Genomic DNA, 16,638 nt, shown 5'->3' with positions numbered 1-16,638 from the left:
GTAAACAGAGCGGAGCTTTTGCGAGGAGACGTTGGTGAAAATTCTAATATATAAAAGATATGAGAGCCCGCGCGCGAGGGGGTTGAATTCGAAGAAGCCTCCGGGATTCAAATAAGTGGGGTTACGCGGTGGTACCGGTGAGGGCGAGAGGGGGTGAGCGAGGGCGCGCGAGAAGGGGTGGGCGGGGGTCGAAGGAATCTGAACAGCCAACAACAAGCGCAGCCTCCGACCTTTATTTAACCTTTTCTTAAAAGAGTCTTAGGAGTCCCTCTTATCTGCAGTCGATGGCCCTTCAGCGTCGGCTCTTATACTTTCATTCTTTCGTACTCTTATATCTTTTTCCTTTACCCCTTCTCCCCTCCCTCCTCGTGTACACACGTCGAACTTCATCGTCTTTTCCCCTTGCCCTCCGTGCCCGATTCCCCCCTTGGAAACTCTTACGTTTTCGCGACGGTGCAACGAGAGAGAATCGTTATCCCTTCCGCGTTGTCGCGGTTTTCGGTTTCAGATTCTTCGTTTCTTCATTAAGAGAGAGACGCGGGGCTCGGAATTAATTAAGAAATTAAAGGTCGACTTCTCGCGAGGAACCAGTATGAGCCGAAGTGGATTAAACAGCTCCGCTGATCGTCGCATTTCATTTAATTTCGCGGGCAAACGCTCGCAATCTGAACGTGGTTTCTTACGCTTTAGCGATAGGAATTGCAGACTATTTATGCAACAGCTGTATCTATATCTCGTACGCGACGTACGCTCTTCATAAGTATTTAAATAGATGTAAAGGGACTTGGAATATTTATTTGCTTGATACATATTTTAGTATATTGTTCGTAATTAGAAAAAATAATATTCTTATTTTTACAAGTCGAACGACGACATCATATATTATATATTTATTCATGTGTTGTTCACACAAGCCAATATCAGACAATTTAAATTCCAAGCTTCGTCACGTCCTAACCGCCATGTTTAGTAATGCTAATCGGATGAGTTTATCGCACGTTATACCTAATCGCAAGTATGAATAATAGATCGAGCTGTTTGATTACGTAAAATGGAAACGTTGACTGCGGGATTCGTCACTGCACGGTAACGGAAAGAACAAATTCGGAAGTGCTCGAGCTCGTGCGGCACACGTGCCAAAATTCTGCGAGTGCTTTCACTACTGTTTTCCTTCGCCTCCGCGACTCCACCGTTTTCTATTCCCTTTCCTTTCTTTCCTCTGCTCTCGCAGACTTCAAGCCTGAAACGCCACGCGCTCTGGCGCTCCTGACTAAACACTGATAACGCGCGCGCCGCGGAATTTCTTTGCATGTTATAAACATACGTAATCGTACACAAATAAGATTAGCATAGGACTCGGCATGCTGGATTTGCAAGAGACACACGGCCTTTCGCTCGAGAGACAATCATTTTCGTAGCTCCGTGTGTAAAGGCGAACGTATTTTAAATTTATCCTCGCCAAACGTCTTCGATGGCTGGCAGGATGCTGGATTCGGGAAGACTATAGATTCGGCTAGATTGCATAAGCGTTAAAATGTACCAATGCCTGGACAGTCAGTGGACATGTGCCTGTATCCGGACACCTTTATCATTTTAGTCCTTAAATAATTATAACGAATTAAAATCAGAGATAAAAATATTTTTCTTGTATTTTGAAACTTTAGTTATAGTATCCAAACGTTAATTCGCGTTATACTTATTTAAGAACTAAAATGATAAAGGTGTCCACACTGTCCACAGACATAGGTACGTGTCCGCTGACTGTCCAGGCATTGGTACATTTATCTTAATCGTTGTTAATTATTAGCAATAGAACAGCGCGAAATCAAATGTCTTACTTGAACGTATAAACAGAATAGTCTGCTACAAAAGCAGTAGTTTTACGTAAATCCTTTCTTGTGAATTAATTTGCGATTAATTTTTTTTTGCACGCATCAGTCGTAATTGGAACCGCAGTTTACTGCATTTTAACGCGAGATTTTTATGACGAGGTATACAGTAAATAACATTTCATTATAAACGCATATTTATGCCGTGCATGTTGATTACACGATTGTTTTCGTCGACTAGAACGGCGATTGACGGAGTCAGCGATTTTGCATCATTTGATATTTTAATGATGGGAAGCTCGGCAAAAGTTTCGCTGTGTAAAGACGCAGAAAAAAAGAAAGAAAATGCAAGAATACATACACCCGCGGAATAAACACATCGCGCGGAAAACGCACACGGGCTGCGTCTTCGACACTCGCTGTTTTGCTGTTCTGTTGCTCGATGGATCTTCGCGATGATAAATATTTGCACAAGCGATGCGTCCGCGAGACACGTGTGTTTGTGGTAATTACTTCGTTGCGTGATGATTGTTTGTTATGCAATTCGGTCCCGACGAAGGCACGAAGTGCAAGGCCAACGGACACTCGAATTGGAAATATTTTTAACCGAACGTGTCTTGTACAACATTTTGCTTGTTATTGTACGTGATATAATATATGTTTAACATAAATGTTTACATGAACGAGCGGTTGATTTAGAATGATATATAATACAAATGGCTTACTCATCTGTTTCATTTTAGTTTGCAATTTGCGATACTATACTTTTGTATGTACTGTAAAATATTTATATTGATAAAGTTATTGGTAGATGGTATCTCATTTGATATCTCGTGAGAAAGAACTTAAATTACTTAATGGACCGATAAAACGCATAACAGCAATAGAAATCTGCATCTCGGAAATTTACCTCGTAAAAAATGTTTTTTTGTAATAATATTTTATTGCAATAATAGCACAATTGCAATATGTACACAAATAATAATACACTTTTGTGTCATATCTTTTATAAATAAATTCTTTAAGTTTTATTTTGTTCCGTGATAAACTTTATAATACTTTATATTGCGCAATAAAATTCAAGTATTTAGAGTTTGATCAGAAAATGCCATGGCTTGTTAAAATATATTAAATATATTATATTAAATATATTATATTAAATATAATAGATTTAATTTAATGGAATTTTGCATCTGTTTATCGAAAAAAAAAACACTAAATTTTAGCAGCAATGCTTTCTGGACTTCCTTTCCCGGACAAAGGTTATTTCTACAGCGAAATACATCTTACGGCGATAAAAAGCAATCAATTTCTCTGAGAATATAATATTTTGTCTAATACCGTTCCATTATATCATACAATAACACAATAATAACGACGAACTTATCGAGACACCTGGAACGCGCTTGAAAGTTTCGACCCTCGCGGGAAGCGGGCAGAGGAGGAGAAGCTCGGTTCCGCCTTTACACTCGACAATCTGGTTGATGATGGAACTTAATAAAACAAATCCCGCTGTGTAAACAGCTGAGGAGACTCGAACCGACGTCATTCAGACAACAGCGAGTTTTCCTTCGAGCCAGCCAATGATGACGGAGCAGCCGAGGCTGGCCCGCGCGTCGAATACCATTAGATAAGATCAATATTGTTCAAAATACGGTAGGAGTTTAACGCATGTACATTACGTGGCATTTATATCATGAATATTCCGCCCGAAGCTGCTCTTTCGCTCCCTCATGCGTCCCCAAGTCGCGCGCTATCTTTCTCATTCGACTCTCGTTTCTTATCTTGAAATTTGCCGCGTTATACGTAAATACCGGCCGCGATTTTCATCGGAATGTTTCGGACAGGCAAGTTAAGATTTTCGGTAATGTTTCACGCGCGACGGAGCGTCATTGCGACTTCTCCACTTGAGGCAGCTCGCAAACAGCCTTTGATCGAGCTCTCGATCTCCATTTTCATATTGCAGGCCACTTCGCTGTTTGCAGCCCTGAAGCAGCAGCAACAGCAATCGCGCGACAGCGTCTTCTCGTCGCGGGACCGCGAGTGCCGCGACAGGGACCGCCTGTCTACGGCCCGCAATCGCGACTCCGGCAGAGGCAGTATAGCGGAGGCCGGCGGCGGCGGCGGCGTTGCTGATCAACAGCAGCAGCAACAGCAGCAGCAACAGCAGCAGCAGGATCTCAGCATCGAGTACCAAAGCAATGGGAAGCTCAGTCCCGCCGGGCACGCAGTGACACCAGCACCCATGACCCAGCAAAAGCAGCCAATCATCACGCAGCAATCGCAACAGCCCAGCTCAGGGGCACCGGGGCCCCAACCTAGCCCGCATCAGAGCCCGCAGGCCCCACAGAGGGGTTCACCGCCGAATCCTTCCCAGGGCCCGCCACCCGGTGGCCCGCCAGGGGCACCGCCGTCGCAGACCCCCTCGCAGATGATGCTCAGCTCGGCGAGCGGCCTCCATCAGATGCAACAATTGCTGCAGCAACATATACTCAGCCCCACGCAACTGCAATCCTTTATGCAGCAGCACACGTTGTACATGCAGCAACAACAACAGCAACACCATCAGGTGAATTCCATTCGTGCGTTTATTCTTTTTAGCATTTTGTGAGCACTTATTTAATAAGAATTTATACGAATGTCTAATGAATATTTTTATTATTTGTTTTTGTTTATTATTTATAAATGCATAAGATAAGGTAAAGAAAACAATATTTTATTGATAAACTTTATAATACTTTTTGTTTACAATTTATCTGTTGTATTTTTATTATATTTGTTGTAAATGTAGATATAATAAATCAATATATTCTTTAAAATTTTAAGACATTATGATCAACGTTATGATCAATCAATTTTCAATCAAATTTTAGCAATATATTATTCATTTTCGTTCTTGTATATATAATTTTGCAGTACATAAAGTTTGTTACTTTAAGTTTTACATCTTTTGCATTTATTAATCTTTTTATTGCTTTATTCACAATATATCGCGTTAAATTGCAGGATTCATCTTCCGATCATGCATCTAATCAGGAACGATTCGGTTATTTCTCTTCTTTAAAGAACGTAAGTGAAATATCTAATTGTTTTATTTTACATTATATGAAATTCTTGATAAAATGGGAAAGACATCTTACATTACACTAAAAGAAACAATTTAGCCTTCAAAGCAATCAGTAATGCAATATAAATTAGTTATTGCTAAAACGTTTTTCCAATTTCGCTCGATCGTTCCATCGATTATTCATTAGGCATAGTATCACTAATGTACAATTTCACTAATAACGTCTAATAATAACGTCTAATAATTAACCAATCCAGAAATTGGTAGAAGCAGTAGTTACGAATTAACGACTTTCGTGCAAAAAAGCTATTCTCCTTTCAATGAAAATAACTATTTCGCTCAGAGTTATTTACTCAATGGATAAATTTGTCGGCAGAAATCTTTCGTACCTTTTACACGAATACATTTTCATTTCGCGTACAACCCGAGCTGTGTGCAGGTGCAAATATAACGTTGTAATTTAATGACGCAAGTATCGTAAATTTAACTCTTAATTGAACAAACGAAACGGAAACGTAAGACACTTTCGTGAGGAAGTCTAATCTTAAAAGAGGTTTTGAATTTCGGTGTACGCGCAATTCGCGGCCGACCGAAGTTCGATGCTGTAGCGAGAGGGTTGATACTCGGTCTGTGTAAACAGGTAGTCCCTTCTATATCGCTACGATAACAATACACGTCGCGCGAACCACTTTTGCTATCCAGCCGCAGTGTTATCCCGGCGCCTACGATCCAATAAGCACTCTGATATTCCTTTTCAAAAATATCACAACGTAAGCGACAACAAATATTTTTTCATGCCACTGTGTAGTTTATTGTAGCGGAAACACTATTCTTTGAAGAGAAGGAAGCGCGCCGGACCGAATAGGAAACGTTTTGTTTTAGTCATTTCCAAGATTATGAGTAACATTGACTTTAATGCTCGTGTAAAATTTAATTAGTAAAGATGAATAATTATTGCACACAATTTAAATTATAAGTCGAATCACAGGTCAGTCCCGTGTTGTAAATATTGGAAAGATTTCTCGAACGTCATCAAAATTTATAATTGCGGCAAAAAAAAATGTACATGAAGTACCAGGTAAATACGAAATATAAAGAAAATCTTATGCTTAATATGAACATGGAAAATGCTTATTAGCGGGAACGTGTTTGCGCCCATTAATCGTGCAGAGTGTTCGTTTATAATAATATGATAAAGGGTGCGTACCTCGAAGTTTGTTTTAAAATATCCTCGAGGCGCACGAGAGAGAGACCGAGAAATGAAATAGGCGGAGGGAGTTAGTCCGGAGGGTGAGGTAAGCAATTAAGCATCGCCATCAGCCGTTGTGTCTCGTTGTTTGTCTTCGAGCTACCCATCAACTGCCCTCTATCTTCTTGCCCCCTTGGTGCCGCGAATTATCTGCGCCCGTGATTTATTCATCATTCCAAGACGTAAGTGCCGCCCTTTTTTCCTCTCCTTTTTTATTCCGACCGACTAATTTGGCAGGAGAGCGAAACGTTCACTTCCCTGACGTTTAATAATAAGCTGTCGACGATATCGTTTGATTTATAATTAATTATCTCTACATCTTTTAATTAGAAAATATGTAGGAAACTTATGCGGAAAACGTTATTATGATTAATATAATGTTTACAAAATAAAAATAATTGAGTTCTTTCTTTTGCTCAAATCGTTCGCTTCTTATGTCAATTATATGTTATGATGACGATATAAACGTCAATATATTGGGCTGATAAAGTGATATAAAATATACTTACATTTTTTAATACCGCCAAATTTGTTTTAGCATCAGCATCAACTCGCGGAACTCAACAAAAAACAACTGGAGCAGGCAATGCAGCAACTGCAGGAACAATTGCAGCTGAACTTATTTCAACAGACGCATTTATTGCAAACGGCGGACAAGAAGAAGGCATCGGCGCCTCTCCAGCAACTAGCGATTCAGCAGCAGCAGCTGATACAGCAACTGCAGATCACGCAAAGGCAATATCTGTTGCAGCAAGGACTGAGTCTTCAGGGTCATAACCCCTCTTCAGGTATTTATGCAACAAAATTAATGTGCTTGATTGAAAATATTTTGGCATGCTTTAGCAGTCAAATAATTTTTAGATATGATTATATATATTGATGTTGATAAAGTATTGTGGGCATGAGACATTCATGATTACAATAAAATATATTTAAAAAATATTCTAGACGAAATATTATAAGAACACTGCACATATTCGCTGTATTCTCTCTATTCTTTACATATAAAACGAAGAATTCTTCAAAAAGATGATCGAGACTTCCTATTTCCCGATTCAAAAATGATATTTGTATCTTGCAATTACGTGAACAACTTTTTCAAAGATAATCGTTCGTTGTTTTAATGTCTTGCACGCATTCTGCGTCAGTACATATCTCTAATCATCAGGAAATCGACGTTTTCATCAACGCACGTTCACGTTCGTGATAAAAGGATTATGCAAACATGTATTTTTAATTCGCGTGTTATTGTCACACGCCTTTTTACCTTCTAACACGATTGCATCGCATAAACATAGGAATTCGTACGAAGGCAATATCACACGCCGCAACAAAACACATATGCGTGCAATGTATTTGCAGCGTGACACACTCGTGTCGTGGAAGTCACGTGTCATCAGCAGCACATGCACAAAGACGAAGGTAAGCTTTGAAATTGGAGGCATCCCTTTGATTTTACACTAAAACGATCCAGCATCTCCTGTACAGTCCTTTAAAGGATTGTACGTTAGGATTTACGACGTTAGACACGTCTAAAAGACGTCTGACCGATGTCGATCCGATGTACCAATTCCCCCTGGGTTTGAACCTCTACGAGCTACGTCTCTTTTATTTCTTCATTTTAATTTCATTTTCTTCTCTCCCTCCATTCTCCCTTGTGTCTCCCTTTCTTGCTTTTCACCCTGGACAAAACTTTTCACGCAGAAGCGTTTCGATTACATGCCGGAGCTTACTCCAATGATGTTTTCCTCTCTGACACATACGTATACGTGACACATATGTTCGAAAGGACTGTTCGAAGTTCGAAATAGCAGCCGTGATTCACCATTGTTGCGCTTCGAATTCATACATGGAGAGTTCATACATGAAACGAATCTGACTGTCATCCTTGACCCTGAATTCGGCCTTCCCACCGCACGCTTTGTCGTCTCTTTATTTTTTTCATCTCTCGGAAGTTGAACTACTATCTCGTTCAGTTTTCGCTCCCTTCTCGCACTTCCGTATTCCTCCTACGCCTCCTCGTCGACGCGTCGCTTCGTCTTTCGTCCGCACGCATGTTTGCTTGACACACGTGACTGCTTCGAGACGCGCAATATTGTTTACCATGACGTTTAAGTATCTATGATGCGGAGTTTTTCTCTAAGACTTACGACCTGATATTATTATGCGATGCGATATATTTTTCTAAGCAATCAAATTTTTCTTTAACACTATTTTAATGACAAAAATTTAACGATAGACATACTTTCATGCAAACTATGACAAATAAATTGACGATTGTCATCTTTTCGCTTAGCCATTTATAAATAGGTGCCTCTTTCTAAATTTCAAGCAGGTTTGGCACCGCCAGGTGATACTCTCCCGTCATGGAAGTCAGAGCCCTCGGATACACCGGAATCCCACCAGAATTCCAACGTGTCGAAATCCAATTCTGGATTGAACGGTAAAACAATAGTTTCACGCTTTTCTCGATGATCTCGAGCTTGCTCGTTTTTTTCTACTCTAATTTCTCCATGCTTATGTTTTTACTTTTGCGAATGCGACGTTCGTTTGCCGAACTATCGCAGGCATTCTGAATTCGATAGCTTCGAGCCGACGGTCCGAGGTAAACGGCACAACGCCGATGGACGAGAAGCCGCTGGACGCCTCCTGCAACGACAAGGTCCATCCCCTCTATGGCCATGGGGTTTGCAAGTGGCCAGGCTGTGAAGTAATTTGTGAAGACTATCAAGCATTCCTTAAGTGAGTTTTCCAATCTATTTCTTTCGTATATATTTAATGTATTTTTGATATCTCAAAATTATATGTGCCGTTTATTAAAAATCGTCTCCAGCTATACCAAGTAACAAATAAGATATTTATCGTAATTTATTCCATTAATAACGAATCGAAAAATATCCATAATTTGCGTTAAACCACACAAGTCCGACCTTATCGTCAATAATGCAATATATTTTAGAGAGGTAAACCGTTTCCACGTAGACAGGTAAACGCGGAAAAGAAGTCTCGAATACCTCTCGTATACGGGAAGCTGAAGAAATAGGAGGAATAAAGTCGGTAATTAAATTGGGGAGAATGAGGCGAAGAAAGTGTAGAAAAATCGCTCGTGTCAGCGTATCTCATTGACATCAGGCGCTTTCGCTCATCGGCTTCGAGGCGCAACCGCAGCGGCTTCCATTCCATCCGGAGAGACTCCTTCGTAATCACGTAGCTCGTCTCGGTGCAAACTCTCCCTCAAACAAGCCGTTACTTAAAAAAAAAAAAAAAAAACGCTAATTACCTTTGTCTCATTAATATTCACGACATTCGACCGCATCGTTATGCCCCTCAGTCTAATCCCTTTCTGTCCCTCTCCCTCTTCAGTTCGCGTCCGTTCAAGCTCCCTCGACCTTCCCGCATCTTCGTTCTTTCAACCGACCGAGCTTTCTCCCGCTCTCCTCTCGCCACCCTTGCTCCACTCTCGTCGATACAGCCGTCCGTTCCGTCGACGAAGAAGGATTACGGAAATTCTTAAATACGGAATCTTGTTGGCGTTGTTGGCACCCCCCCTTCCCATCTTCTCTATCTTCGACGCGGCGGAGCTTAATTTTCTGTCCTGCCGTCTCCTGGGGGTTTGAGCTCTCGTAGTTGGAGAATGGAAGCGTTACGTGCCCGGGATTTTTCGTGGCTTTCTGACGCGCAGATTTTTTTTTGTGACTCTTGCAAGATGATTGTGTGGCTGTCTTTCCCTTACTTTCCGTATTTTATTTATTTATTAAATATAGACGAGTGTTTCATAGTTGATTAAATATTTATAAATTACTTCAAAGCCGAATTGGGTTGAAGACTGCAGCTTTTAAATTAATAGTACAAATTTTTACTAGACCTGTCACGACGAGAAAAATTACGCTAAAATGTTAAATAACTTAAAATAAAATTTTTATGTATATGAAACATAAACGTTAACGATAATAAATTTAATCAATTTATTTTAATTTTATATATAATTTTATTGCGCTTATATGCTCTCTTTATTATTTAATTCAGTTTAACCGAAGGATCAATACATGATTACAATGTTAAAATATTACGGAATAATTTAATCTTGCCTAATTAGCATTTTCTTAATTTTATTTATCGTAATATAACATCGTAATATTTATGGTTGCGTTGATTAAAACTGCAACGTATATTGAATTGAAATAAACTGTAATTGATCTCGAAATATTGCAGACACTTAAATACAGAGCACACATTGGATGACCGATCGACAGCGCAAGCCAGGGTCCAGATGCAAGTAGTGTCGCAGCTAGAAATTCAGTTGCAAAAAGAACGAGACCGACTAGGCGCCATGATGCATCATTTGCATATGGCAAAACAAATGGCCTCCCCGGAACCGCCAAAGTCATCCGAGTCATCGGTAAATTCTCCTTATTATATTTATAATTATTCTTGCTCTTCAGCACTTCTTCCATCATTTTATTTGATTACTTTATTTAACTATTTATTGCTATAATGAAGAAAAACATGCGATAACATCAATTTCTTCCGTACACACTCTTTTTTACAAAAAAGGTATTTGAGATTTAAATATTGTAATTTTTTCAACGTTATTGTCATAGTTCAAAATTTAGAGATTAGAATGTTTATTGTATTAATGAAAATACTTTATAAATACTGTCTTATTTTAACCTCTTACCCTCAAGAAAACAATAAATTAATTGTTATAGCAAATAATTTAATCTTCTATGAATTACAAAAGAAAATTTTTATCGTAAGCCGCAATTATAATACACTTAAGAGTTCTCGCTGTAGAATATGGACACTGAAAGCCAAACCTGGAAAAACGGTCCGACCGCGATGCGTAAACTTTCTCTCCGCTGCGGTATTGCTATGAGATCGTAAAGCCGGATTTTCACGACAGACCAGCTCGTTGAAAGATTTTACGAGCTCCTCGCGGAGCCGGCTAACAACAACGCGCGAATTTCAGTTTTAACGCGCTGCCGAGTCGAGTGCTAATTTATACATAAAGTTTGCATTAATAATTCATCGGAGCCGCGGTAATTTTATATCGCCTTAATTAAAACCCCTAACAAGTTGGGCAGTCGGAGAATACCAATATCGCATTAGCTCTGCGCCAACGACAACCGCTCGACGCGGTCGACGGCTTAATTATTTTAACGCGGCTGTGTGAGTAGTTCCGCCACGAAGATCAGATTGCTCGTGTAGCTTGTACGCCACTGCGATATGTAATAAGATATCCATATTGCAGAATGCATATATTGATATTCATATTCATATTGCATTAAGTGCTTTAAATATACAGACTACATTTATGAGCCTTATGAAAAGAAAATACATATTACAGTGTTTTTTATTTATAAAATTAAATTTGTGTTTAATGATTTTAAAAGCTACAACCGCAGAGAGAATTGTTACATTTTTCTGAGTTTGTGAAAAATTAGTGAAGTACGTGTACGTATACGAATTGCATAAAGTCCTCTATCTAGCTCTTTGCAATTCTCTTTCGTCGCATTAATAATCCTAAAATGATCTTCGTTCGACAATATAGTTTATACCCGATTTGTCGCTCATATCTCTATTCATCGCTTTCCTCTGCCACGTTTTCCACGCTTTCGGGAATTCTCTTTTTCAGACGGGCTCGAATTTACCAAAGCTAAATTTTTCCACCGCGCTGATGAGTCAGCCGCCACCTAACTTCGGGGTCTCTCAGGTGTCACCGGTATCCATGTCCGCGCTGGTGTCCGCCGTGAGGTCGCCCGCGGGTGCTCAGCTACCACCGTCGGGGGCACTTGGCAGTGCCCCGATGCCGCCACTTTCGACCATACCCAACATGTCCAGTTTACCGCCCATGCCCAACATGCCTGGTAGCATGCCGAGTATGGCTGGTCCAATCAGACGGCGCATCAGCGATAAGTCAGCTCTTTCTTTGGCAGGAGGTAAGGTCATCTCTTCGTCTCATAATCTCTCATTATCTCGCCTGACAGGTGAGATATTTGAGGTAGCGGTATAACTTCTAGGACTAATAAGGGCCAGAATCGCACATTTTGCGTTACCAAGATGAATTTTGTTTTAAGATCAATTTTGCAACAGCTCTTCCGTTTTACCTGTTTCAAGGAAAATGGTTGATTCTGTGTTAAAAAATTATTGGTACGTCGAAATATCAATGCATAATGTATAGTATGTTTCGTTAGTCGCTTACATATTAGTAACAAAAATTAGAATTTTTACAAAAATGCATTAAAGAATATTGAATCATTAACGATTTGTTTTATACGCCTAATAAAACAAAGTTTTATATTTAATTGTGTATATATATAATAATTTATTAACTACAACTTACATGCCAAGAAGTGGACTTAGTATACAAAATTACCACACTCATACCATTCCACGCTATCGTACTTAATAAAAGGTACCTATTCTTCCTTACTCTAATGTCTCTTTTTCTCTCCATAATTTTCTCAACATGTTCAATTTTACACTATCCAGTTCATCATTCCATATTCTCTTTCAAAAATATTTCTCTTTTATTTCTTTCTAACTCTATAAACCAACCCTTAGTCATATCACATTCCTTTACATAATGACTAATAGAATCCCTTCCTTGTCCACAAAACACACATAACGTTTCATCCTCCTCTAAGCAATATTATATACAATTGAATATAAAACTTTATTGTGTTAAAAGAAAGTTGAAAGAGAGAGAAAAACTATATTTGTTACAATATATATTGCATATTTATCAAAATTTCTTGCCATATGGTATTATTAACTACGATTTGCGAAACATATATACATTATCTGTATAATATCTATTTGTTATACCGAGTTTAGTGATATTAATTCATTCCTAATTAAATAGTTTCCTTTTATTGTACATCTTCTATTGTACAGTTTTTATGTTTTATTTATTTAATTTATAGGATTGTATATATTTTGTAAATTTAACGCCCTTAATTAAGATGTTTTCGGTGTAACCATTTACCGAACAAATAGCTTTGTGCTTGAAATGCATACGAGAGCTTGGAAGTGGATTAATATCGTCTCAAAGCAAGGTGAAACGAAAGAAATGACAATTCAGAAATGAAATACTATTCGTAGGACTGTATGACGAGGGCACTGTAAGGCGCAGAGTAGCCGTCGATAGATCTGGAATAGATATTAACGAAGGTAACGATAACACAAGATCATACTCGGAGTGATGCGCGAGTTTCGAAACGCCATCTAAAAAAATTTTATCTATGATGCAACTCTTATTAAATTATTAATAAGAGAAGCTGTTTCTTTTTTCAAATTACATCATAGATCTACGTGTCTGGAAAATCAGGAAAATAAATAATGATATTATCGCTATGGCATTAAAACGAAAAATGAAAAATGATAAGCATTGTTAAGTTGAGAAAAGCACAAAAGATAAAAAATTGTACGATGTCGTTTAACATTTCCTAATTTTCTCTATAAACAGTGTAGTTTCATAAGACAATATATATTCTTAATCCTATAATAGGACAATTATATATCTATTAATTGTATTTTTTTGAAAATATTCTTGGCATTTCGAGGTTCGTCAGAAAAACATATTCACTCCGACGAAATAAGAAAATACCGATCCTGTAGCAAGTGCTCTTTACGGTCCTCTCTTGGTCTCGTGCCTCTTCCTGTCGTACATTGTACCACACGCACAGATTACTTATGGTAGCGACTATGTCACGTGAAAGCGACAGTGTTCGACACCTTGTTGGCGGCGTAGAACGAGCATTATAGGTGTTTAGAGAGGGATGCGAGGAAATTTATGCGTTGAAAAAAAAAAAAAGAAATGATACGAGAGATGAAAAATAAATTCTTTCATCCGCCAGCTCGAACCTCTTTCTTATTGATGCTTTTGTTGTTTCCTTATTTCTTGTGCTGCCCGCCCTCCCCACCGTGTAGGGCTGCCCTACATGCTGGAGCGTGCTGGCCTTGACGTCCAACAAGGTACTGTCAACCTATTTTCCACATTCCCCTTTTGTGGCTTACAAATTTTCTTGCGGAAGGATGCACCTTGCATGAGCGCTCACCTCCCTTCTTCGTCTTCACCTCCCCGCCTCTTCACGTAGCATCAGTTTTCCTAATTTTATACTGATAATTCCCGAGACAATTAAGATAACGATTTCAAAACCCCTCAAATACTTGGAATTGGATAGATTGATTGGCCGCAGTTTATCATTTTCTGGTTGCTTTTCTTTTAAACGTGAAAGAGGTGATCCATATATTTGGTTTGAATTACTTTATTTTTTGCGCACGCAAAGAAGCTTCAATTTTAATGCGTAAATATAAATCAATATTATAGAGTATATACAATTATTTAAAAAAACGACAGTAGTTGTGACAAAATTAAATGTAAAGAACTTCAATATTTGGATTGCCCTCTTTTGATTTTTATATAATTTCTTTTGTAAAAGCATGCATCTCTGCAGATATTTCTGCAAATATAAAAATTATTATTATTATTTTAGAAGAATATCCGATTTTTGATATATTTTGCATATATAGTTAATATAGTTTTAAATTCATTTGATCATCAATTCTTATTTTAAAGTTTAGAAGTCCGCTGAAAAGATAAAATTATTTTAACGAAAACGTCATTTAATAAAAAATATAATAAGTATAAAATTGATATATCTACATAATATAGGTACCTTATATTGCATCATATTGCAGTTCAAAATGTATACTCGTAGCTTTTCATGAAAAATCAATATAAAATTTAATGTAAATATACAAATCGATTTAATTTCTCTGAATACAGAAAAATACCGCGAAAACTGCGCACAGCTTAGTTTACTCAGCGTTTAAGATCAAAATTTTATTATAATTTCACGTGATCGGTACAATATTTGCTTGTTTGTTGTGATTCCACCGTCCAGATCATTTTGCACAAAAGATGTAATTAAAACACCCATAATTACTTCTTATCAGTAACGAGAATATTAGCTTTCGACCCGCTACCGTTTTTAATGATGCACATGGGTAAATGAAATTTGTTGCGTCCGGTTTCAGAAATTCAGCGAAATAGGGAATTCTACAAGAATGCAGACGTCAGACCACCGTTCACGTATGCATCCTTAATTCGGCAGGTGAGTGGCTAATACAATTGCCGAAGGATTCTCCGAATATCATATTTTCCCATCACGTCGTATTAACATAGCGAATTATCCTGGGGGGGATTCTTTCTTTAACAACATAAAATAGGGGTTGAATGTGCATATTATCGTTATTATTTTAATAATTTCCGGAATATACTGAAAATTAATTTTCAATTTATTTATTAAAGTTGGCACGTTCTGTTAAATATTATTCCGATTGAATAACGTTTTACATTGAAGAGCTCATTATATGATATAATTATCTAGATGCAGTAAAATTTATTTTATTATTTATTAATTGGATTTACCACATTTTATTAGAGAATTATTATATTCTTGAAATTATTATGTAATATTGCAATCAAAAATTTCACACGATATACGAACATACACATAAGGAATCTTTTCGTTTGTGGACACTTAAATACCTTGACTATGATGTTTTGCCGCTCAGAATAGAACAAGTTAACGTAATTATAATGTTGCTTTTTCCATAGTCTATCATCGAATCTCCCGAGAAGCAGCTGACGCTCAACGAAATTTACAACTGGTTCCAAAACACATTCTGCTACTTCCGGCGCAACGCAGCAACGTGGAAGGTATATCTTATAATTCCAGTTGTATAATTACACAATCGTTTCAAAGCAAGAAAATTAAACAAGAAACAGTAGCTTTTGACTTGAGATTCGAGATATATTCAAAATGTAGCTTCTACAATTTTTTCTAATTTTTTACGCTTGCAACCAATAATTTTTACAAAGCGTAAAATATTCCAAACTTCTAGCAATTTTATTTTTCTATAAGAAAACTGAAGTATATTTCAAACGTAATCTTTAAATAGCGTTACGATAGGAGAGTTACGATAAAGTGGAGATAACTCTCTTTTAAGTGGATGAAGTTAGCACGAATTTGTTTGTGCAACGGGAGCCACGAGGATAAAACAATCATGCAATTTGTATTTGTACAAATACCGGATTAAGCTGAATGCGCTTAACAAGAAAGGATGACAGCTTATCGAGAATTTCGGATAATTATATGTATTGATTTGGATTAACAGGCTAAGTGACGTGCCGGGCAGAGCAGCTGGTAATGATAGTCGTATTGCTTTCTCGAATAAGGGGGGAGAAACTGGTAAACATGTGAAATGTGACATATTACGAGTCATTTATGAGCCATCTGTCATTATATTCTTCCTTCATTTCCCCCTCGTTCGCAGATCACTCAATAGCGTGTCAGAATAACAGCAATCCTCTTAAATCTAATAGTAAACTAATAGTCTAATTCAATAGTAAATAGAATTGAAATGTCCTTACGGATGATTATTCACGTTATATATTCCTACTGGCATATTACGTCGATTATTTT

The 16,638-nt window shown here is 37.9% G+C and overlaps 1 protein-coding gene across 8 annotated transcripts in view; it reads left to right on the top strand.

Annotated features, from left to right (window-relative positions):
* Positions 1–16,638, top strand: part of Foxp (forkhead box P) — a 233,191-nt gene that overhangs the window by 199,834 nt on the left and 16,719 nt on the right. For 4 of the 8 annotated variants that reach the window (XM_071707950.1, XM_071707954.1, XM_071707952.1 and 1 more), the window contains 11 exons: positions 3,796–4,398; positions 4,836–4,898; positions 6,684–6,933; positions 8,478–8,588; positions 8,713–8,887; positions 10,358–10,544; positions 11,781–12,084; positions 13,250–13,318; positions 14,078–14,122; positions 15,188–15,264; positions 15,771–15,872. In XM_071707950.1, the coding sequence (XP_071564051.1) occupies positions 3,796–4,398; positions 4,836–4,898; positions 6,684–6,933; positions 8,478–8,588; positions 8,713–8,887; positions 10,358–10,544; positions 11,781–12,084; positions 13,250–13,318; positions 14,078–14,122; positions 15,188–15,264; positions 15,771–15,872 (1,986 nt within the window). The remainder of the gene's footprint in view (positions 1–3,795; positions 4,399–4,835; positions 4,899–6,683; positions 6,934–8,477; positions 8,589–8,712; positions 8,888–10,357; positions 10,545–11,780; positions 12,085–13,249; positions 13,319–14,077; positions 14,123–15,187; positions 15,265–15,770; positions 15,873–16,638) is intronic. The other 4 variants (XM_071707956.1, XM_071707958.1, XM_071707957.1 and 1 more) reach the window with 2 other exon arrangements.

This window comes from Temnothorax nylanderi, unplaced genomic scaffold (assembly GCF_030848795.1).
Source record: "Temnothorax nylanderi isolate EJ_2023f unplaced genomic scaffold, tnyl_v1.0 TNYL_tig0062_pilon, whole genome shotgun sequence".
Lineage (NCBI taxonomy): Eukaryota > Metazoa > Arthropoda > Insecta > Hymenoptera > Formicidae > Temnothorax > Temnothorax nylanderi.
The sequence above is the reverse complement of the archived record's forward strand: the minus strand, read 5'-3'. Positions and strand labels throughout refer to the sequence as shown.